This window comes from Dreissena polymorpha, chromosome 6, assembly GCF_020536995.1.
Source record: "Dreissena polymorpha isolate Duluth1 chromosome 6, UMN_Dpol_1.0, whole genome shotgun sequence".
NCBI lineage: Eukaryota > Metazoa > Mollusca > Bivalvia > Myida > Dreissenidae > Dreissena > Dreissena polymorpha.
In genome coordinates this window covers 14,222,839-14,249,024 of record NC_068360.1, presented here as the reverse complement: position 1 = coordinate 14,249,024, position 26,186 = coordinate 14,222,839, and the positions used below count along the sequence as shown (strand labels likewise).

The following is a 26,186-nucleotide window of genomic DNA, read 5'->3' as shown; positions in this document are numbered from 1 at the left end:
TCAAGAGTGATTTTTTAAATACATGATGTATAACTACACATAAAGGTAAGTAAAAACATAGTATGAGCTAAATGAATGAAATGCCATACATAATAACACAGAAGTGACACATTCCCTGGACGCAACCTACCCTTTGCATGAAGCTAAACTACTCGCTTCAAAAAAAATTGTAACTAGAAAAAGGGTTTTGTCTTTATGCAATAAATACTGTTAATAAATACAAATAATTAAATGATTAGTTTTCATAAGCAACAAAGCATTATAAACGCTTAAAGCTTGATACGTAAATGGACATCTGTGGACAAGTTTACGTAGACCGACGAACGGACATGACCGATGTACGGTCATTATGAATCTAGAATACCAACTTCACTTCGTAGAGGAGGTTAACAGAAAACATGTACATTGTCCTGAACAAGGATGGTCCCAAACATAAATTATAATGAGATTTTATTAAAAAGCTTTTATAAAAACGCTAGAGTATCAGATGCGAAACAAATTGATTAAAAGTATATCATTCACATAAACCCAATTGTAGGATACTAGCTATACAGCTGTTGTGTGAAATAATTGCTTTGATCATTTGACATCAAATGATGTATATGTTTCTAGACATGAATTATTCTAATATTTACTTTTAAAATATATCCCGATTTGATGGAATTGGCCGTTTACATTTGATCCATGAGAACAGTTTTTTTTCACGAATCAAAGTGTCTCTTGCCGTCCAGATAAAGCATAGACTCTGAAACATACAAAACACAAAATAAAAAAATACTTAAATAAATACTTTCAACATAGTCAAGGTACAAGTTTAAAGTTTGGATCAATGACAATTTAAACAAAATTACCATATTTTCTCATACTAAAAGGAATGAATTATATTTATAAAAAAAAGCAGAACTAAGACGATTTTAAACATATCGGTTTGTTAATTGATACATCATCAATCCAAATCGTTGAAATAATGAAGCGTTTGTAACATCGATTATCACCATTTTTTCAAATATACGAAAATCTGTGAATAAGATTCTCTAATATTGATTAACTGATTATTTCCCTAATCGCACTTTATCAAATGTGTGTCAGTAAACAAGTCGAAATTATATAAGATTTCATTATGTGTTTTTGATATGTGTTGTCTATTTAAATAAATGGTGTATGAAAAGAACAAATGAAGCAGCTGCTTTCAAAAACCATTCTTTTTTAAAAGAAATAACAAATTAATGTAGCATAAATGTGTTTTTGAACAATTTATTTAAATATCATTTATATGAAAATAATAGCGTTGGTGTTGACATTGTCATACACTAAAATTCAAAAGTTCATGTCAATTAAGTAAATGCTTCGCTCATGCATGCGTGTCACTCAACTAATTATTTTCAGACATTAATTAGTATCTGTTATTTAAAGTCTAAAACCGGTAATTGCAAAAGTCACGATATGACATGATATAGTTGATAAATAGCACATACTCACGTAAAAAACGTAGTTTATATAATAAAAATGTAATAAAAAAATTAATGGGTTTGCATTAACTATGTTAACCACACACAAACACATTACGTGAACAAACAAGTCCATTAGTCCATCCATTAGTTCATGGGATTCTGATCAATAGAATGTATTCAGTAGTTAATGTGTTCGCATTATGGCACTTGTCACAATTGTTTGCATTTCAACAGAAAAAAAAATCAACATTTATGTAAACATCAGATTTATAGCTTTTAACCGTGCTGCTACCGAACACAATAGATTTTGCAATACTAGTAGTAGCAGTTAAATAGTACAAATAAAACATATTATTATATCAATAACAATAACATAATAGTAAAAATAAAATGAGCTATTACTTGTCACAAAATGCGCAGGTTACACGTATGGGTTACATCGATCTGTGAGGGATGTATTCATTAGATGCACAAATTATGGCACACAAATATTGGGTACAACCGCAAACATTCCAGTGTTATGAAACCATGTCTTAAGCTAGCTATTCAGTATACACACTATTTTATTGCAATTTCAGCATACAAACTCAAGAGATTAAGACAAAAAAATATTTTATGTAAAAGAGACACTGACTATAACTTGACTGGCCCCGAATTCAATGCTTAGATTGGTCTGCAGTTAAGCGACTTACACCCAATATGCATGCTAAATTTATTCAGTTGACAACGGTTTTTATATTTCTATCAAAATTGACGTTGACTTTGACCCGAAATACCGCAAACGCAAGCCATTATCTTGTAATTCAGAGGTTATAACTATGAATTGCTTCATGAAATCTTGCTGGTTAGCGACTCTGCAAAGGTGTTTTTTGCACACAAAAAAAAACACTTAGTTAAATTATTATCTGATTTTAACTGTTTTGGAATAATTATCGGAAATCGTTACCCTAGACGCCGCATGCTTCAGGTGTTCAAAAAAGGCTCCAATTTTTAAGAAAGGGCGTGTTATAACCAAACTAATATAACCATTCTAATAAATGAAAATTCTTCAGAAACAGCCATACGTATTTCCAGATTTGTCCATGCTGGCAATGGGGCATTCTCATTTAATTTGGTGAAATATCACATAAAATATATGCAAAGTGTAAACAACGCATATACATTTGAATACTATCTAACAATTTTGTCACTTTTTCAAGAGTTTTCTTAATTCGAACATAGCACGAGGCAAATCCTGGCGATTTCAGTTCCAGTTTTCATTATTCTCTTATTTCATATTTTTGAATATTGCAAAATATTCAGCTATGATTTTCCATGCATGCACTTATACACACAAAATTTCAATGTTTTCCAGTGACAGTAGCCACCACATATTCGGTGCAGAATCTGAGCTTTAAGAATATAAGGCAGTTACATACCTGCATAAGACTTCGGTATCACTCTCGGTACTTCTGTGGACTGCAACGCAAACAGGAAGTAGAAGTCATTGGTAGTCTCCCTTGAGTCGTCTTTCGGGTTGACAACCTCGGCGTGTACCTTCACCATCATGTGATTGTCCAACGTGTACACAACCTGTATTGAAATGTGATATCCAATCATTATAATGTGATTGGCAAAGGAGTGAGTATACAATAATGACTTATATTTCACATTGATTTCATCATCTTGTGATTGTCCACATTGATTTAAATGATATAAATTTAAATTTACCAAGTCAACACCGCGTTTACCCAATACAATCTTCATATAGTAACCATGTAATTTAAAATTTGTACGCAACCTTTATTATATATTGACGTTGTTTTTTTATTGCCGTTATGTATAGCGCTCCTAAATTATCTTCAATCATGAATATATGAACGTAGCGTTTAATGAATAAATACATATTCGTTTTGGCATCTGATTAAATATATATGACAGAACCATGATGGCCCTAAAGAGATCGCTTAACTGAACGTACAACCATCTTATTTCAAGGCACAATCATTATCGAAGATAATCTCTTGTGAATAATCTCTTGTGATCTTGTTTTCAAATTCATGTGATCTAGTTTAAAACTGAGATATTGCATAGACAAGCATGAAGACTATGTTTCGTCGTAATACGGTATTGGAAGAGATATTAACAGTGTTAAGAAAGTTTTTTCTATGGTTTGACCCGGTGCCTTAGTTTTCACAAAGATCGGACCCAAAATTGAACTTATTGTCAAGATTCAGACCAGTGTCGTCAACGTCGAGTATACGATCTCCACCAGGCGACAGTCAATCATGCTGTTACAAAATGACAACAAGAGCACCGCATAGCAGATGCCAACGCTCGGCTGCGAGTACAGTTTTGAATAAATGAAAGCTTGTAAGAAGATTTTTTTAGAGGTCACGGTGACCTTGACCGTGGACCTAGTGACCCAAAAATGGGTGTGGCGTGTAGAACTCGCCAAGGTGCAGTTACATATGAAGTGTCAAAGTTGTAGGTGGAAGCACTTTGATGTTAGAGCCAATGTTAAGGTTTAAGCACGACGCGGACGAAGGAGCGGCTATGACAATACCTTGGGTTTTCTCCGAAAACAGCCGAGCTAAAAACGTGCTTAGTTTAAAATAAAGCTATAGTAATATCAGGCCTGATATTAAGGGCTGAAGGCCAGGCCTGAAAAACTTTGGTCGGGGGTTTGGGGGCCGCCTAGGTCCCCAAGGGGGTCCAGGGGCAACGCCCTGGTAGGGGGGCAAGGGGGGCGAAGCCCCCCGGACGAAAATGATTTTGAGCATTCTAAAACCTATTTGTCAGGCTCTCAGAAAGCCTTTAGACTCTGAATGATTAATTTATTTTATACTGAAAATCAATGCTGTCTGACACATATCTTACATCTCTGGCACATAACTGCTTTTGGGTGTTGGGGGCTCTGTTTCTGATAAAAATAAATTCAGTATCATTCTCTCATTAAAATAAACAGAAATCATTTACTTCTGATCAAAAAATGATTTGTTTTAAGACAATGTACTTAATATAAATTTTGTAAACATTCATGTTCCTTGCACCCAAAAAAACTAAACTATCATAATTAAGTCATACAAGTAACACATTGTCAAGTTATTCAAGTATATTTCAAACCAACAGCATAAAAAGTTTAGATACACAATGACACATATAATTCAATATATGACTAGTTAAAACAGTTTCATTTGTTGAAATATAGCTGCACAATGTTTACTTATAATTTGACTACCAAGGTAAGAGTTGAAGCAGAGCTACATAATGAGTGCAATTCAATGCATGACTAGTTAAAAGAGCTGAAGGCTCATTATTTCAATATATGACTAATACAAAATTGAGGTACATCATATCCTTTAAAAAATAAATATGCAAGCAATTTCAATATTTAAGTGCATATACTTGTAGTATTAATATTTGAGCTACTTTGCTATGTTTCATTAAAAGTCTTGTCAAAACAAAACCAAATAGTTAAACAGGGCTCGAATTAAGCACTCGCAAACAGGCCATTTGCGAGTACATTTTAAAAAACACGTCTAAAATGCGAGTGCAACATTTAGATACTCGCCATTTTTTGCGAGTTGGGGAAAAAACAAACAAGGTGCTTAAAGATCTTGGATTAAATACAAGATTTGTTCGCCGATCGAAAGTCTTCCGACCAAGTACGAAAATAATTAAACCCCGTCTAGTTTCGATCTAAAAATAGATCTGAAAATTGGAATTACCCTAATTTGCATAATGTATTTCAGCGGTTACTTCCGTTCTAGCAGAAATAATTTTACGAAATATTTTTTAAAATATATTTACGCTCTGCACTGTATCTTTCTGCCGATATAGTTAGTAAAGAACATTGAAAATTATATTATTGCAATTGAAAGTATGTTATTCCCTTCTTAAGTGAAAATTGGCGATAGTTATTCAGTATGAAGTTTTTTTTAAAACGAAGCTCATTTCGTTAATTCCTCATTCTTATAAATAGACGGAACACGTTTAGCAGACGATTTAAAAACTCAAAAATGTCGTCTACTAAAAAAATAACTAGCTTTTTTGTGGCGAATTCCTCCGTCTCCTCTGTGGAAGACAAAAAAGCCGAGGCCGAACCAGATAAAAAGAAATGCCAAAACAGTTAAGAAATGGGAAGACGAGCTAAAAATAACTTTGAACACGGAGAGAGACCAAGACGGCAATGTGTGTAAGATGTTCTGCGATTCATCTGATTGGTCTCTACCCCCTCAGCAATGCTGAGTGTGAAAGATGCTTTTCTGTTATGAAAAGGATAAAAAGTGATTGGCGATGTTCACTAAGCACTGAAAGGATGGACCAATTAATGCGAATCTCTATCAGAGATAATGAGGGGTTCCAGCCACGCAGAGCTGTGAATAGGTGGTGGATCAGTGGCAACAGTAGCAAAAGGCCAGATGTCGCCCCATATGGACCGAGGCATTAACTTTGGATGATATAACTGATATAAAAAAAAATACTCTTTACACTCAATTGTGTTACAATGTTGCTTTGAAGTTTTTAGTTAAAATAAACATAGGTCCATCCTTTCAGTGCTTAGTGAACATCGCCAATCACTTTTTATCAACCAAAGGATGCATTATTATGAAAACTTGTATTGCGAGTTGGAAATAAAAAATGCGAGTTGAAATATTAACAACTAGCAATTTTTTGCGAGTTGAAAAAAAAAAGTAATTCAAGCCCTGTTAAACCAATTGACTTTTTTTGAAATGTACAAGGGTAATGTACACTGCATTCATTGATTGCACATAGTTGTAATTCAAAGCAACACTAGTCAAAAGAGTTGAATGCTTGTGGTATCAAGAAATGACTCAGTTGTTAACAAGAAGACAAGGAACATTTGAGTATTTCAATACAAAACAACAACAGTTAAAACAATTGATAAACTTGTAACATACATTTTGTCCTTAGGTTATGTACACAAGATAACTACATCGATAGCACATTGATCTAATTAAATGAATGACTAGTCCAGAGGCTGAACACTTCCAAGTTATCAATAAATGACTAGATAAAGAATAAAGGAACATCTAATTATTTCAATATTTAACAACAATTGTTCAAACACTTGATAAACTTGTAACTAACTAACTAAGATGATGTACACTTTATACATTGATAGCATCAATCTCAAACCAATGGCAAACTAATTGCATCTTGAAATCATATGATGCCTTTGAAAAATGAGTTTGATTACTTAATCTTTCTATTTGTTTATATCAAATGGCTTCTTCTGATGTTCATTCCTTGTTCCCACCAGTCTGTACACTGTCAAGTTTGTCAACATGGTCTTGCCTCTGTCTTTTAGCTAGGTGCTGATCATATCCATGGCTGTTCTTTTGGAGGGTGGCTTTTGTGTGTTAATGATCAGTTCTTTGCTGATCTGGTCTTTCTCCTGTTTCTTCCTCTGAATAATGTGACGGTATTCTCCACTGGCATTTGTAATGTTCTGCACCATTTTAGCCCGGACTGGACTATACAGTACATCTGCTCTGGCAAAATACTTCACTGCTGATTGGCCCGATGCTTTTAATAAGGCAAATATACATAAAACTATTATGAATGATATTATAACATCAGATGTGGTAATTTAAAAAGTTTAGAATTGTCTGCTTAAAAGTCAGATATTTTTTTTAAGAAATAAAATATCCACCAATTTCTTTTAAATAAATACGAATTTGTTTCTAGACATTTATATAACAAAATATCCACTAAAATTTGTGTAAGTAAATAAGAGGTGTAAACAAATATTACAGAGCATACACAGACAGTGGCAACTATGCTAAGCAGATGCAAAAAAAATCACGGATCCAGTACAAATTAAAAACAAGGGACAAAATTGTCACAAAACCAGGTTTTCATTGTGAAAAAAAAATCTGATAAAGGGAGAAAACTAAAACTGAACTTTTGAAATGACCAAAAAAAATAAACCCCCTTTGTAAGTTTTTTTTTTTTTAAATCTATTTTTAGTCGTGGCGACCTTGACATTGGAGATATTGACGTGATTCTTTCGTGGGACACACCGTCCCATGATGGTGAACAAATGTGCCAAATGATTTTAAAATCTCACAATGAATGACATAGTTATGGCCAGGACAAGCTCATTTATGGCCATTTTTGACCTTTGAACTCAAAGTGTGACCTTGACCTTGGAGATATCGACGTAATTATTTCGCGCGACACACCGTCCAATGATGGTGAACAAATGTGCCAAATGATTTTAAAATCTGACGATGAACGACATAGTTATGGCTCGGACAAGCTCATTTATGGCCATTTTTGACCTTTGAACTCAAAGTGTGACCTTGACCTTGGAGATATCGATGTAATTATTTCGCGCGACACACCGTCCAATGATGGTGAACAAATGTGCCAAATGATTTTAAAATCTGACAATGAACGACATAGTTATGGCCCGGACAAGCTTATTCCGCCAGCCCGCCCGCATTCGCCAATCTAATAACCAGTTTTTTCCTTCGGAAAACCTGGTTAAAAAAAAAAAGTTTCCATTAAATTGAAAAATTGGGCATGACTTCCCCTTCTAATCTGTGTTTTTATCGGTGACACTTGATGCTGTTGGGCTCATAATTTCTGGACAAATGGTTTAAATAGGACCAGTCCCAATCAGCATCAAAGTGCATGGCCAGTAAAGCAGGGAAAAGGCAGAGAAAAGGAAGAGGATGGGACTGCAGCCATGACATTCATGCCGTGACATTATATTTCTTAAAATATTAAAAGCTCTCAAAAATAAAATAGCATTATCAATTCAAACTTTCACGAGTCAATCATGAAACTTTAAATGATCGTGACATGTCATTTCTGAATAATGTAGGCATATTCGTCATGGATGCTTGTTTCTGTCTAAGACAGAAACAAAACTCTCCCTGCTACATAGATAATATTAATTTAAACAAACTTACCTGAAGAAATAATGCGATTGAAGATACAATTTGCTGCTGCTCGTTTTAGTTCGCCAAAATTCAAAATTTTCCGTAAAATTTTCTTCATGTATCCGAGTTACTTGAAAGCCTGAAAAACTAACATGACGTCATAAGCGTTTATCGGCCATTGATCGGTGCGGTATATTTACCGGCTACCGATTCAGATTCTCCAAGGTATCTCCGAGAACCCTTGTCGTAAAAAGGTAGCTCGCCCCCCCCCCCCCCCCCCATCCTCCAAAATTTCTCAACGGATTTGCGTGAATCTCAAAATCGGTTCTGAGCAAATTTAAAAACCTGAAATCCGGCCCAGGCCGGAAAATTATCAGGCCTGAATTTAAATATAGTGTCTGCAACGCAACAATTTTATATAATACTGCGATATTTGTATGGATCTATCAACTATGAGCAGTGAGTTTTGAAACATAGTTCCGGATACAAAGATTTGGATTAAGCGTAGACTATCAAATACACGGACGCAACTATTTAGAATAATATTGAGCCTACCATAAAGCTTTTAACGACGATCGGAATAGTACATAAATACATAGATGCCCGCGCACAAATATGAACAATTAGTAAGCACAATATACCTGTGACGAAAGGAACAAGAACGAGCCTACTTCCACCGATTTCTTGAAGGCGATATCGTCGACCACCAGGACTTTAGCTCGACCTTTACTACAACAAATTGTATCTTTAAAAGAACCGGGCATATGTGCAAAAAAGTACTTGTTTATCTTTATGTAATTACAGCGGTAACATCATAACCATCTTCCTCATTGCCATCATGTGTATGATAGTCATGTTACTTGTATACCAGCTTGCCAAGGAAAATGGATGACTGGACAATAACTGACACAGTTTAATGTCGCCGAATATGCTAAACACACCCAACACAACATACATTTGCTATATAATTAACTTGACATATTTAAAGGTAAAGCTTATTAGAGATTAAAATCAGGCGTACCACCTTCGACAAAGATAGATAAATGGTTTGAAGAGTCATATACAAATATGTGTAAATCCTTAATCATAGGTCAAGCTCAAAACATTGGTAGGCATACTTTGAATGCTGATGTATTGCACGGAGCCATCAATATAGTCCGCCTTTATTTAGAATATTCGTGAATCGTTTGGTTAAATATTTACGCACTGATTTAGAGTCTATAACACTCACCAATGGAGACAAGCATTTGCATAGGCCAGCTCAAATGCCTTTCGCATCAGAAAACCGCCGAAGATCTTGTTGTAGAGATTACGTTGCTAAAAGTGAAGTTTTTTAACACGTGTTAGTATTTATTATTCTAATACTAAGCCGATACCACATTCCTGGTTGTATATGCATTCGCATGAACATACCAAATTCGCCTCTTCTATATAATCAGTAATCAATAAGATGTTAAGACATCTCAACAAATATCATTATAAAATAACTTGAATTACATTTAACTGTTTGTTGCACATTTTATGGAGGAGGTAAATAAAAATTGGAGAATAAAAAACATACTTTTCTTTTAACAAAAATCAACAAAAATCCAATTCCACTTTACATAATGAATACGCGTGAATATGGACGCATATATCTTAAATGCTGATGTATAGCTTAGATTATTGTTCGATTAATTTGTATCAAACCAAGTGAAATATGTGATGCATATATGAATACATGTACAATGAAATACCTAAAACCATCCAAGGCCCTTCCCGATCACAACAACATTGCATAGTATGTTATACAAGTAAGTACAATCAAACACATATAACTAGCGTAAATATATTTTAATAAAAAAACCATCGTTAATTCATATATGAAAACATAACGATAAAACATTTTATATCGTCATCGGGGTCAAACCCAATATTATGTGAGTAGACCACACATAAAAATTCTTGTTTTCTCCTTCAAATACGATTCAACATTTCAATATAGGCTCAGCATTAGGGATTAAATTAAGTTTAAAAAAAACGTGTAAATCGTGGTACATTTAAAGCTATATAATTGTGTTACTACATGTTTGTCCTGTTTGTATTCACCCTCAGGGTGTTACCGTAAAAAGTACGAGAACATCGTGACCATTGTGAATATGAACTCACAAACACACACACACACACACACACAAACAAACAGACTAAAGCGATAGTCGAAGCTTCTAACAGTAAATCAAACAATTTTTAAGTGACAACCTACTTCTGGCATACAAATGACCAGGTTCTTCAGAAGTGTATCTTCCATCCAAACAGAGCGTTCTGGCTTCACCCGAACTTTGAACGTAGATGCTCTAAAATCGAAACCAACACTAGTGACGACTATTACGTTTCGGAAATATGATTTATAATTGAAAATTAGCATCATTGGTAAACGAGCGTTACTGCAAAATCATTCAAGTTAAATTAACATTTGTGTTGCGGTTTTATGCAACTATGGCATGCTTATCACATGAGTACAAAGAACAGATACAGACTCCTTTTTAACGTTGAACACAAAACCAAACCATTGTTAGCCTGTAAGAAGTACATTTTATCATTTTGTATCGGATTATGGAACATACCTATGTGATATAATGCAAAATGCAAGGAAAATCGATGGTTTTCATAGAAATTTTAATTAATTGATAGATGCAGTGCATGTTTCAGCTAAAATGTATACTTGGTCAGCTTATCATGGCAATACAAAACAAGAACTGTTAACGGTAGTCGTTTCAAACATACTTCGGATCAAGGGTCTCAAGGAACAAGTTATGTATCAGCAGACGTTCATTCTCGTCTGGTGGGGTCTTTAACAATGTCTTCTGACTTTCCAACATCCGCTTTGCCTTTGTTTCTAACAAGAATTAAACACATTAACCATATGCATTTGATATGCAGTTGTGACGGGTATTCAAAGTTCGCCTACCAGGTCATTATATATAATTATTGTTGATAGAATATCGTGTTCAGTGTTTTTCTACCTTCAACGGAAGAATTTTGCCCATGGTAAGGATTGACTACAAGATCCTGGTTTCTTTGTTAAATACTGAATGCATGCGGTAATTGTAAAAATGCACACGAATTGAATCATCATTTGATAGGCGTCAATATGCATAAATGCGTGTTTCTTTTTCGCTGCATACATGTTTAGAACTCATCAACATAACGTATTACTCTAAAATCCAAAATTTTCAAAGCTCAGCGGATCAAAAACATTTAAAGTATATATAAAATGTTCATGACATAATTCTGGGCGAACCTAACATATACATGTATGCTGACTAAATAAAGTTTATTATGCACTAATAGCCAAAAACTGCATTGGTGAAAACGTACGTCTGATACAAGAATGCATAAATTATTTCAACCAACCAAACAATTCTGGCCTCATTTTTTTGCAGATTTCGAAAAAGCTTTCGATTCACTAGACCACTCGTTTTTGTTCTCTTGCTTAGAAAATATGAATTTCGGCGAAAGTCTAATTAAAAACTATTTTATACCGATATTAACAGTATAATTATTAACAATGGCTTTTTCTCAAACAGTTTTAACATCGAACGAGGGGTAAGACAAGGATGCCCACTTTCATCTTCCCTATTTATTATATGTATCGAGTATCTATCACACTATATCCAATCAAATAAACATATAAAGGGAATATCGCTTGAACCTGACGAAGAAATTAAACAGTTCCTATTTGCTGACGACGCAACTTATTTCTTAAATGACAGTAGTGACTCATTCAATAATCTTATAGAATCGCTCACCCTTTTTGGAATGGCATCGTGTCTTCAACTAAACAAAACTAAATGCACTGTGCTACGAGTTGGTAAATTCAAACAAAGTAATATTCATCTTAAAAAAGAAATGAAATTCAACTGGACATCAGATGAAGCAACAACGTTAGGAAAAACTTTTACAAACAATGAAAATGAAACAATTCTAAAAAACATAATGTCTAATTACAAAAATTTAAAAATTGTTTAAAATCATGGCAACATCATAAACTTACACTTATCGTTTAAAAACGTTTGCACTTCCTTAATTAATTTATACACTAACAGTTCTACCAAACCCACCAAATGATATTATTGAAGATATAAAATCAGAAATAGTTAATTTCATATTGGGACGGTAAACATGATAAAATTAAACGATGTCAATTAATTCAATCAGTAGAATGCAGTTGGGTTAAAAGATATTTGGATAATACCAATACGAGTAAATGGAAATTATTCTACCAGAAAATTCTTAAAAAAGATGGTGACTCCTTACTTTTTGAATGTAATATCGACAATAATATCTTGGATGAAATTTCAACCAAAAACATATTTCTATCGAATGTTTTATCGGCATGGTTAAGAGTTACTCATAATTTAGAAACTAAAATAGACAGTAAAATCATTCTATGGAACAATAGAGACATAACTACTAACAATAAAACGTTTTTCTATAAAGATTGGTTCGAACGAAACATAAAATATGTAGATCAATTGTACGACTACAGAATAATATTCTTTTGATAACTTTTGCTACATATTCGGAATACCTTCTTGTAATTTCCTAATGTACTACACATTGATCAAAAGTATACCTATACATATCAAAGCTGCTACCAATACAAATAACACACCATGTACTCAAAAAACATTCGTAGAAAACATAATTGCAAAACAAAACAGGACAAACAAAATATTTTAAACACTACAAATTAAAACCCCTGCCGAAAACTATAAAGCTCAAACTAAATAGCAAAACCTTCTTGGAAAAAAAGAATTAAATTGGAAACAAATATTTGTCACGCCATATAAATCAACTTCTGATAGCACACTGAGACATTTTCAATATAAATACATCCATAGTCATAGCTACAAATAAATATCTTTTTAAGTGCAAACTATTCAACACAAATCTATGTGATATGTGCAGTGAACATATTGAAACAATAGAACACCTTTTCTGGGATTGTAAACATATTCAATCTCTATGGAATCAATTGACAACCTTTCTAGAGAAACAACAATTAAATGTTCAACTATCTCTCTTAGACATCAGTTAAGGAGTCAATACCTTCAAAATACAAGAGTTTAATAACGCTGTGAATTACATAATTATATTAATGAAATATTTAATATTCATTATGAAATGCAGAAAACTACTACCTACAATGAACTGCTTCATCAATTATTTAAAACTGAAGATTAAAATTGAAAAAGAAATAGCCCTAAACAAGGATACACTTTATATATTTGAACAAAAATGGAAACACATTAAACTTTCATAAACAAGTCCAGTATGTTTTCTATCCACTTTATGCAACTCATCCGTATTCATAACTATTCTGTTTGATTTGGAATTTTATCCTTTTTTTCTAAAAAAACATCTATCAAAAGCAACCAAAAAATACATATTTATTTATTATTAACCTTTTTTGCTTAAGGAAACCACAAAGTCAAAAAAATATATTAGCATATCTTGTGTAACATGTCTGAACATTATTGTTGCTACATGGTTTCACTTTGTTTTATGATCATATACAGGTATACATTGTATGTCTTCTATTGAATAATAACAAAATAGCCAAATAATGACTAACATATTTACATGTGGATGTTTATGAAGGTTCAATAGTACAATAGTGTGTTGTCTGTAGTGTTCCTATAGTCGGACCTTATCTTAACATACACCTTATTAGGGTTTTTCATACTGACACATATTTAGAAATTTGTCATTTCAGAAAAGGCGTGTAGTATTTGGATTGAAGTGAAAACTCTTGATACTAGTATTGGCTTAAATACCTTCACCGAGTTTGAACAATGCCTCCTCTTCGGGACCTTCCGGTATCAACTTGTTTATTACAGCAGCACTGATGTGGAAAAGATAAGATTCGTGAGCAATTGTCGGGTATCAAATATATAAAACAGCAATAATAAATATAAATCAAAGTACTCAAAGTAGTGGTGGGCGATTTTGCTCAAATTTTGTGGTCCTTAAAACACTATACACCGTGGTGCCAACCAATCACCTTTTTTTGAAGAAAACATATGGAAGTAAGGAAGGGTGACAGGCAATCAACATAATATGATTAAGCTTTTGGGGTTAAATGTAAATTCTGCTTTTTAAAACAAGTCATTGTCGTATTTGCCAATTAAAAGCTAAACTGCGAAGATATAATATACTTACCCAGTTCCAAACTTGACATAGATTTGATAAAGACAAGCATTGCTGTAATTTCTAATTAGTACAGTAAGGTTTATGTATCCTTCTTGCCTTAGTACACGGGCCTCAGTGTGTGTCAAAGTATAAAGTAAATCCATTCAGTATCAAGTAAGATATGACAAATGTTAGTTTTTGAGCAATTGAATACTAAAGGTCAATGTCTACCAAGGTTCAAGGTAAAAAAGTCAACCCAGTTCAAAACTTGACATAAATTTGATAAAAACAAGCATTGCAGTAATTTCTAATAAGTACAGTAAGGTTTCTGGATCGTTCTTGCCTAAGTACACGGGTCTCCGTGTGTGTCAAAGTATAAAGTTAATCCATTCAGTATCAAGTAAGTAGGCAAATGTTAGTTTTTGAGCAATGGGATACTTTAGGTCAACGTCAAAAAGGGGTTAAGCTAAAAAAGTCAACAGAAAGGTCTTGTCCAAAGGGATGTTCTGTCCAAGAATTAAATAAATCCATTCAATAATAGGGAAAAAAGTATTACCCTACATGGTACTCGAACCCACGACCCCGTGTTTAACATTATCGTGCTATACCGACTGGGCTAGCCGGGCGAACACATTCGTCTCCGCAAAATGTATTATTAAAACAAGAGGGCCATGAATCGCTTACCTGACTAACCAAATACAATCCCAACCCAGTTTTCATCAAGATAAACATTCTGACCGAATTTCATAAAGATTGGATGAAAACTGTGACCTCTATTGTCTTCACAAGGTTTTTATAATATTTGACCTATTGACCTAGTTTTTGACCCCAGGTGACCCAAATAAAATCCCAACCCAGATTTTATCGAGACAAACATTTTGACCATATTTCATGAAGATTGGATGAAAACTGTGACCTCTATTGTCTACAAAAGGTTTTTCTATAATTTGACCTAGTGACCTAGTTTTTGACCCAAGATGACCCAAATACAATCCCAAACCAGATTTCATCAAGATAAACATTATGACCAAATTTCATAAAGATTGGATGAAAACTGCGACCTCTACTGTCTACACAAACAAATTGTTGACGGGTTTTTCTATTATTCCACAGAGTGACCTAGTTTTTGACCTAGTGACCTAGTTTTTGACCCCAGATGACCCAAATACAAACCCAACTCAGATTTCATCAAGATAAACATTCTGACCAAATTTCATAAAGATTGGATGAAAACTGTGACCTCTACTGTCTACACAAACAAATTGTTGACGGGTTTTCTATTATTTGACCTAGTGACCTAGTCTTTGACCTCAGATGATCCAAATACAATCCCAACCCAGATTTCATCAAGATAGACATTCTGACCGAATTTCATAAAGATTGGATGAAAACTGCGACCTCTATTGTCTACACAAGGTTTTTCTATTATTTGACATATTTTTTGACCTAGTGACCTAGTTTTTGACCCCAGATGACCAAAATACATTCCCAAGCCAGATTTCATCAAGATAAACATTCTGACCAAATTTCATAAAGATTGGATGATAACTGCGACCTCTATTGTCTATACAAGGTTTTTCTATTAGTTGACCTAGTTTTTGACCTAGTGACCTAGTTTTTGACCCCAGATGACCCAAATACAATCCCAACCCAGATTTCATCAAAATAAACATTCTGTCCAAATTTCATAAACATAGGATGAAAACTGTGACCTCTACTGTCAACACAAACAAATAATTGATGATTTTTCAATTATTTGACCTAGTGACCTAGTTTTTGACCCCAGATGACCCAAATACAATCCCAACCCAGATTTTATCAAGATAAACATTTTGACCAAATTTCATAAAGATTGGATGAAAACTGCGGCCTCTATTGTCTACACAAGGTTTTTCTATTATTTGACCTATTATGTGACCTAGTTTTTTACCTAGTGACCTAGTTTTTGACCCAAATACAATCCCAACCCAGATTCCATCAAGATAAATATTCTGACCAAAGTTCATAAAGTTTGGATGAAAACTGCGGCCTCTTTTGTCTACACAAGGTTTTTCTATTATTTGACCTATTATGTGACCTAGTTTTTGACCTAATGACCTAGTTTTTGACCCCAGATGACCCAAATACAATCCCAAGCCAGATTTCATCAAGATAAACAATCTGACCAAAGTTCATAAAGATTGGATGAAAACTGTGACCTCTACTGTCTACACAAACAAATTGTTGACGGACGCACGCACACACGCACACACAACGGACGCCGGACATCACACGGTCACATAAGCTCACCATGTCACTTCGTGACAGGTGAGCTAAAAATAAAACAATTTCCGATAGCTTTTACATCTTCTGATTGGTCAATTTTTGCAACCGAAAATAACGATATTCTTTGTCAGTGTTTTTTTGTGGCGCATTAATACAAAAACCATGCGATCAGAGCTATTTTGTTTGCGAATGCAGAATCTGGAGATGCAAAGTTGTTGGTTGCAGTAACGGACTTCTTTCAACTGTTTACGTATATTGTGTTACCTATGGGGCGAATTGCAGAAGGCAATCGCCCAAAAAATTAAAAGTGGGAAAGCAATAATTGACTGGGCGCTGACTCTTGTATCTGATATCGAAATGTTCCGCAGATACACTCGTTTCACGTTCATCCCTCGGAACGTCAAAAAAAACTTGTAAATATTAATTTAAAACGAATAGTATATAAAAGATAACATACACTTTTATCTTAACAAAAACAACATTCACACATAGATTGTTACGAATGTTTAATTTATGTTTTACAAAATTTCGTCTTATTTGCAAATATAAGCATAAAAAAAAAGATTTTTCAAAGATTTTGAAATCCGTGAACTGTTAATCCTTCAACAAAATAAGGCAAGTATATACGATTTCAATGTAAACGTTTTTTTCTCAGAATCTTAAACGAACACATGAATATGAACGCGGAGTATTTTATAACAAATACAGTCTTTACAAGACGCCATTAATCAAGCATCGTTTTCTTCAATGAAATTGATAACGTTCAATTTAAAGCCAAAACCAACAAGTTGACTCATATTAGATGTGGAACAAAAAGTGAGTAGTTATAAAATTAATGCACACACTAGCGGGATTTCCCAATAGTGTACATGTCTGATTTTCACAAAGGAGTTTTCTGCTGTACAGCAGAAGGTCATTTGCAATTTAATAAACATATACTATCAGTTTGTTTCCGTTTCTTCTTCTACTGAACTATTATTCTAGTTTAGTATTCATCAGCGTTATATCTTTTTTTTTAAGTAAAAGGATCGTATAATATATACTTGCTTTACGACAATTTTTGAGAAACAGACGAAATGATAAATGATACATGTTGTATCATGATGACATTGGATTAACGAAACGCATATAAGTAATGTAGATGGACACCAAAAGCATCATTTTACCTTTTGGTTGCAGGATTTCTTGCAACCATCAAAAACTTTGCTTCAAGCAACTGCTTCCAATTTTGATCAATTTCCTTTACAAACAGAAAAGACAGACAAAATCACATCAAATCTGTCAAATTGTTAAAAACACACACAAAAAAATGCATAAGTAATGTCAAAAGAAAATTTGTATGTATCTCTGCGCAGTTTAATTTAACATTTTATGTATGACATTTCATAACATATCCTATTAAACACATCTTATGTTGTATTTCTTATCACAGAAATAAGAAATTACGAAAAGACTCCGTCAAGAATTTAATTGATAACTCATTTAAAATACTTACACAAATTTGCGTCTAACAATTTATAAGTCCAGTTTCCCGTAAATTAAAGGACTGTTTTTTTTATTCATGAATCTTAAAACCATGCTTAAAGCAACTTGACTACTTGGTTTTCTAAAACAATTCAATATGCAACCTTTTCATCAGTATTGATGATGTCTTCATCATAAACAAGAGGGCCACGATGGCCCTGTATCGCTCGACTGTTTTTTTATGCGAAAAAAACGTGCAATGCGCATGGGTTGAAATGTACTCAAGCATGAGACTTTCTCTTTCTATCCCTCGTCCCACTGGGCGCTTAAAGTTGGAAGGGTGAGCATTTTTATGCTACCGTGTTAAATAAACAGATAAAAAGCCCTGGAATTGTTGCGCAGGTCCTTTGCTTATAACGTAGGTACATTTATCTCTCAAAAAGATATTGTTATTCTTTCTATTTCACATATTTTCAGATGCTGAAGATCAAATCTATGCATTTGATTTGAAACAGATTCACAAGACCCATATGAATCAAAATGCCTTAATCCTTTACCAAACGACATATTTTGGACTTTCCCGATTTGAAAGAGGTTGCAGACGACAATTAAATTGTAATGGAATCTGAAGGAAATGATCAGGTAGGGTAGAAATAATTGTGATAAAAGTAGAAATCGCTCATCTTGAGCAATTTCTCCTTTAATCACAATTATTTATAAAGTTGTCAGCTACAAACCTCTAAAATCCTGTTAGTGTTTGGTAAAGGGTTAATAATCTCTGGTTCCTTCTTAAGAGCCTTTCACACATTTATAACAAATACAATAGTAGCATCTTTCTTTGTAAAGCATCATCTCAAAATATAACAAGGGCTGTTTGTAAAACATGCATGCCCCCCATATGGGCTGTCAGTTGTAGTGGCAGCCTTCGTGTGAATATGTTATTTGGCACTGTGACCTTGACCTTTGACCTAGTGACCTAAAATTCAATAGGGGTCATCTGCGAGTCATGATCAATGTACCTATGAAGTTTCATGATCCTAGGCATAAGCGTTCTTGAGTTATCATCTGGAAACCATTTTACTATTTCCGGTCACCGTGACCTTGACCTTTGACCTAGTGACCTGAAAATCAAAAGGGGTCATCTGCGAGTCATCTGCGAGTCATGATCAATGTACCTATAAAGTTTCATGACCCTAGGCATAAGCGTTCTTGAGTTATCATCCGAAAACCATTTTACTATTTTGGGTCACCGTGACCTTGACCTTTGACCTAGTGACCTGAAAATCAATAGGGGGTCATCTGCGAGGCATGAACAAATTTGGTAGAGGACTATTAGATATCACTACATACCAAATTTAGTAGCCCTAAGCTCTATAAATATGAACAAGAAGATTTTTAAAGTTTGCACAAAAGAGGCCTTATTTAAGCATATGTTCATTTTTGTGACCCACGGGACAGGGTCAAATTTGTCCCCAGGGGCATAATTTGAACAAACTAAGTAGAGACCTATCAGATGTCACTACATACCGAATTTGGTAGAAATAGGCCCAATAGTTATGGACAAGAAGATTTTTAAAGTTTGCACAAAATCGGCCCAATTTAAGCATATGTTCAATTTTGTGACCCCTGGGGAACAGTCAAATTTGATCCCAGGGGCTTAATTTGAACAAACTTGGTAGAGTACTATTAGATGTCATTACATACCAAATTTGGTAGCCCTATGCCATACGGTTATGGACAAGAAGATTTTTAGAATTTGCACAAAACAGGCCTTATATAAGCAAATTTTCAATTTTTTTACCCCCCGGGGCAGGGTCAAATTTGACCCCAGGCGCATAATTTGAAGAAACTTGGTCGCGGACTATAAGATGTCACTACATACTAAATTTGGTAGCCCTAGGCCCAATGGTTATGGACGAGAAGATTTTTAAAGTTTTCACAAAATAGGCCTTACATAAGCAAATTTGCAATTTTTGACCCCCAGGGCAGGGTCAAATTTGACCCCAGGGGCATAATTTGAAGAAACTTGGTAAAGGACTATAAGATGTCACTACATACCAAATTTGGGAGCCCTAGGCCCTAAGGTTATGGACAAGAAGATTTCTAAAGTTTTCATTAAATAGGCCTTATATAAGCAAATTTTCAATTTTTTGACCCCCCGGGGCAAGGTCAAATTTGACCCAGGGGCATAATTTGAAGGAACTTGGTAGAGGACTATAAGATGTCACTACATACCAAATTTGGTAGCCCTAGGCCCAATGGTTAAGGACAGGAAGATTTTTAAAGTTTTCACAAAATAGGCCTTATATAAGCAAATTTTCAATTTTTTGACCCCCCGGGGCAGGGTCAAATTTGACCCCAGGCGCATAATGTGAAGAAACTTGGTAGAGGACTATAAGATGTCACTACATACCAAATTTGGTAGCCCTAGGCACAATGGTTATGGACGAGAAGATTTTTAAAGTTTTCACAAAATAGGCCTTATATAAGCAAATTTTCAATTTTTGACCCCCAGGGGCAGGGTCAAATTTGACCCCAGGAGCATAATTTGAACAAATTTGGAAGAGGTTTACCCCAGGAACATTCCTGAGAAATTTCATCAGAATTGGACCAGTAGTTTAGGAGAAGATGATGTTTAAAGAAAAAGTTAACGCACGGACGGACGCACGCACGGACACACGCATGAAGAACACAGGACCATGACATAAGCCCCGCTGGCCTCTGGCCAGTGGAGCTAAAAATTTAACGTTTCAGTTGCATTTTTTAACTTAAATTAGGACAAATATTCGTATAATGAACAAGAGTCCAAGTTTATTTCAAGTCAGAAACGTTTGTTTTAAAGTAACTTTTAGTAGCAACTAATATTAGAACATCATTTTACACCAACAACACATTTAAACATCAAACTGATAAATTGACTTCTGAACTAACATCAAAGATTCAAGTAATATGACAATCATTTTCTGATATGAAACATAAAGGTTAAGAACAAAAGGTTGTATCATACCTGGTCAAGCTTCATTGTGACCTCCATAGATGTCTTTCCTGCCCAGGTCACATTGCCTTGCATCCTGATGTCGCGGTCAGGAAGTATTGGCTGCTCACACAGAACTGACATACAGCAAAAATTAGATAACATTTCTGGCTATCATGATATGGTCCTGAATTAAACTTTATATTTGTTTGACAACTTTTCATAATCATCATCATCATCATCATCATCATCATCATCATCATCATCATCATCATCATCATCATCATCATCATCATCATCATCATCATCATCATCATCGTCGTCGTCGTCATCGTCTTCATCATCATCATCATCATAATCATTATCATCATTATTATCTTCATCTACATTGTCAATAACGTCATAATAACCACCACCACCAATGTAAAAATGCTTCGAGAAAGCAACATACTGGTAATATTAAGAGAATACATGCATAAAGGGTAAAGTACTTAGCTATTTACTATTATACTTTACATATACATACATTTAAACACAGCATTAAAATATAATCAAAACATCACTAAGTGTAAGAAAAAACAATGGAATAAAAAATGAAATAACCATTTCATATTAATATTTAAAAAAGGAGAAGAATCAACTTAAAACTGAATTCATTATCAATACTTTGGCCATCATTAAACACATTCAAATACATGAAAGTCTAAAATGGGCATATCAACATTTCCATAGCAAACCCACCAATTCTGTCGACCAGGGCTGTGACAATACTGAGTGGAGACTTCTTATCAGGGTGTGCGGAGTCATGTGAGTGTGCGTAACTTATGTCCACTGAAACAATTTGTAACATTTGAATACAAATAATAAAAGTTATTCATTAAAACAAAACCATGGGGTAAAGATGTGCAAAGTGTAATAGGGCATGAACAGTTTCGAACTAAGGGGCATGATTTTGAAACGGCCACAACTTGATTTTATAAACCAAATATGAAAGCTGCATGCTATGTGGTTTCAGAGATAATTTTAATTCTTTTTTTGCTTTTTTATTCACTGTAAAATATTACACCCCACATGCCTAGACAGAGCCAGTTCTTACCCCAATGGGGCATGATGTTAATATACCTAGTATAGGTTACTAATATTGTGTTACACGCCAAATATTAAACCAATTGGTCTTGTTCTTTCAGAGGATATTTTAACAATATTTTCCTACATAAGTCTAAATAAATCATGTGATCCCTGAGACATGGCAGGTTTTGACCCTAAGTTTGGGCATTATTATCCAAGGAACCGTATAATGTTACACACCAAATATAATACCCCTGAGGCATTGGGTTTCAGAGAAGATTTTAAAATTAGTTTGTAAATAAGTCTATAAAGATAGTGTGTTAAATTTGGGTCAGGCAAGTTTTAACCACCACTATACGATGTTATACATCAAATATCAAAGCAGAGGGACTGAGTTTTCAGAGGGGATTTCTTAATTGATTTACAATACAATATAAGTCTTTATAAATTAGGTTGTCCTAGTGCGTTTCCAGATGAGTAGGTGCCCCCCAATACCATACTACACAGTTAATATGAAACCCATGTCCTCTAAGATTTCAGAGATGATTTAAATTATTTACTTTGAAAGTCTATATCAATCATGTGGCCCCAAGACGGTGGCCAGTTTTACCCTATTTACCCAACTTTGTTTTTAGCCTTGGAGACCAACATATACTTTAATTGAATCTGTGCAGCCGTTAAGGAGGAGATATCCTTGAATAAAACATTGACACATGACCGCACTGTTGACTTATGATGGAAAAAAGGAGCTAAATAAAGCTCACACTATGTATTGCATGGATGAGTTTACAAAACTCTAAAATTGTTGTGATAATTTTGGCAATGAAAATGTAAAGTACATGTAAGCTGACAAGAGAATGAAATATACCAGCAAATGTGTCCAGATCTTCCAGAATATACCTGCAAATGTGTCAAGATCTTCCAGAATTCTCCCAAATCTGATGCCTTGGTAGAAGTTGATATATTTTTCCTTTAGCATTGGGTTGGTGCCAAGAGGGATAACAACCTTCCGGAAGCTATGTGCCATAGTTCTAGGTGGTATCTCATCCTGACTGGTTGCAACAGGGGCGAAAACTGAGCCAGCCGTGGATGATCTGTAAAATGAAGCAAATAATTTTGCTGGCATTTGCAAATCATTAGGAAACTGCTTACTCCTCAAGTATAATGGTTTATTTCCTGTGAAAATACAATTATGTGTGCATGAAAATAAGAGACACATAAACAAGATAGCACCACTTTACTGTTAAATTGCGTGAAATTTAAACAGCCAAGAACTTAGTGATCTTTTGTATTATTATGAAATGTATATTTTTGCTATGGATCCATCAAATGTTTCAACAGCTAAGTTACATGTACTGTTGGAATAAAATGTCAGCACCAATACAATGGTTCAAACCATAGTAGTTAAAACCGACAGTGTGAGTAAACGTTTGTTCTGTATGTTAATCTATTAAATTGTTATATTACCCCCATATTGTCTGTGCTCCTACCAGCAACTTTAATTTCTCCCTTGCTGAAACAGTAATTTCATCCATTTTAAGTTACGTTTATCATACAAAGTCACATGTTTCTTTTAAGGTCAATTTGTGTGTCATTTCATGTAAAATTTAAATTAATCACATTTATGTGCTTGATGTTAAAGAAAAAATATTTTCAAAAATAAAGATTTTTCAAAAATAAAAATTTGCTGTTAAGAAATTATAATAATTATTTTGTTCAGATTAAAAGGAAAACTATTTGCAATATGCCAGCATACTTTCTTTAATGGTTAAAGTCTCCCCATTACTAGTGTTGGATGAAAGTGTCCTTCGAAGAATATCTACTTTACATGGCCTCCTCAGCGCATGAAGGATGTGTTGCTGCATCTTAAATATAAAAGAGAAGAAGACATGTGTTTATAGGGCACAGATGCCCTTGCTTTCCACTTTTGTCTCCAAATCTACACCTTTGAGAGGCAATACACACTACATTCAGCTAGTCTCTTAATGTTTGTAATTTGTGGTAAATTGTTTTAAAATTGAATTGATGAATGAACAAGACATGCAGGTAGACATCAGCCTCGATGGAAAGCATGTGGAAGAATAAATGGCGTAAAAAAATACAGTTGGCGTTCATCTGTTGTGGTGCGGAGGGTTATATTGTAAATCGATGTTATTATACTTTTCGGGATTTATAAAGCATTGTTTTTTTTATAAAGTGACAATTAAAAAGTTCTGAAATAAATAACATCTTTTATTTTTATACGGTTCATCAATAATAGTGATACAGATCGTACAGTATACCGCCCTATGTAATGTAGAATGTAAGTACATAAAACAACACAGACAGAGGTGCGAAAAAGACACGCATAAAAATTTGCTGAAACTTAGAAGTGAATAGAAACTGCACCATATCTGTTTTTGAACATATGCTTATTAAATCGACAAAGATGAGCATTAAAGATCTACTTAGGTAAAAGTCGGTGTTAAAAGCTAATGTTAAATAAAATTAGGCGTACACGTTACACCGTAATGCCTTCCTTTGATTGGTTCATATTTAAATCAGTTTTATGACATGGCGACATGTCAGTGATTGTTTTGCGATATAGCAGAAGTTTAACTGAAGAATTTATGCCTTTCTTACTTCAATTTGAAGATATTTGAGATAAAAATGGACTTCTGAACAAAAACATTGAGTTGGTAATGTTATTTTGCAATTTTAAGCAAATTGATGAAAATTTAAACTTTCTGTTGTCCAACACATAATGGACTTTTCCCCAATATGACGTTCCAAAGAATTTAGCCCATATAAAAAGTATCTCTAAATTCTTTGCGCGTCTTATAAATAAGACTAGTAAGTATCTGAAAGCATTCAGAAAAAAATCTGAAAAAATGTGTTTATAAGAAAATTGTTAAGTCCAAGGCATTTAACTTTGTCAAAGATCAATTGACCATACGAAACTCGAACTTGATCTGCAAGTCATGTAGATCACACACAGAAATCAGGTAAGTATCTGAAAGCATTTCAGATTGTTTAATTTAAAGTTCAAACCACGTAATTTCGCCAAAAATCCATGGTCCAGAACAAAACTTAAACTTGATGTGTAAGTCCTGCAGGAAGACTCAACCACAAAAAAACAGGTCAACATCTGCAAACGATAACGAAAAAGTCCAAGGCCTCTACTAGATCTGTTAGTCATGCAGCTAGACTCACACACCAAAAATTGGGTAAATATGTGAAAGGATTAAGAAAAAGACTTTGAAAATGGAATGCTGGACGGACGGACAGGCAGACATAATGTTATATAGCTCCCTGCTATGGGCATACAAATCTAGTTACTTAACAGATGATTGAATTAAGGTAATTGTAAATTATTTATTAAACAGAAATAATGAAAACGGATGTAATTTCCGGGAGTGTATTTAACTATCGTCATTGTCTGGTTAAACACCCTGTAAATAAACAATGTTGGCATGGATATAACGGCAATAATTAAAGCTTAAAAGGTAAATCATTCAATGCGGCATTGTTTGCATTGATTCAGAAATTCCTTTACTTATCGATAATTCCTTAACCGGTCGATACACGGCAATCGGAGGATATATCTAATGAAAATCAATATGTATCTTAGGACATTATAAATATCAAGCTCGGCTGTTTATTAAAATTAATAGAATAAACATTTTGCATCAATTATTTTATGAATTATTTCTCACTGTAATCTAAATAACTTACTTTTTTCCAGCGTCGATACCGTTATATTCACTGTAGGGAAAATGACAAAAATGAAAACAAGGGGAATAACTCCAACTTTTAAGCGCAGGTTAACAATCGCTATTCGAGAATTCGTGCACATTAAGCGCAAGATGGACATATAAATCAAAGACGTATAGAATACATGTTATCTATAGGTCT

The 26,186-nt window shown here is 34.1% G+C and overlaps 1 protein-coding gene and 1 long non-coding RNA gene across 2 annotated transcripts; both read right to left on the bottom strand.

Moving 5' to 3' along the window:
* On the bottom strand, nt 1-26,061 carry LOC127836596 (acyl-coenzyme A thioesterase 9, mitochondrial-like). Its single transcript, XM_052363261.1, has 14 exons — nt 26,008-26,061; nt 24,049-24,157; nt 23,760-23,805; nt 23,193-23,386; nt 21,966-22,055; nt 21,258-21,361; nt 17,953-18,026; nt 14,167-14,234; nt 11,111-11,222; nt 10,590-10,680; nt 9,579-9,664; nt 8,989-9,076; nt 2,870-3,023; nt 1-745 (listed from the first exon to the last, which is right to left on the bottom strand). Exons 2-14 carry the CDS (start codon nt 24,155-24,157, stop codon nt 702-704), a joined length of 1,260 nt encoding a protein of 419 aa, XP_052219221.1. The 5' UTR covers nt 26,008-26,061; the 3' UTR covers nt 1-701.
* Nucleotides 15,263-17,062, bottom strand: LOC127836602 (uncharacterized). Its single transcript, XR_008028839.1, has 3 exons — nt 15,661-17,062; nt 15,438-15,481; nt 15,263-15,292 (listed from the first exon to the last, which is right to left on the bottom strand). It is a non-coding gene; the product is annotated as an uncharacterized LOC127836602 (long non-coding RNA).
* Nucleotides 26,062-26,186: the final 125 nt, after the last annotated feature.

Bases quoted from the DNA above. Each gene is read 5' to 3' on its own strand.
- LOC127836596 (XM_052363261.1), bottom strand. From the start codon at position 24,157: ATGCAGCAACACATCCTTCATGCGCTGAGGAGGCCATGTAAAGTAGAT. The intron at 23,387-23,759 runs GTAATATAACAA...TTCATTTTACAG, and splicing joins GGAGCACAGACAATATGGGG to ATCATCCACGGCTGGCTCAG. The intron at 22,056-23,192 runs GTATATTCTGGA...AAATTGTTTCAG, and splicing joins AGATCTTGACACATTTGCAG to TGGACATAAGTTACGCACAC.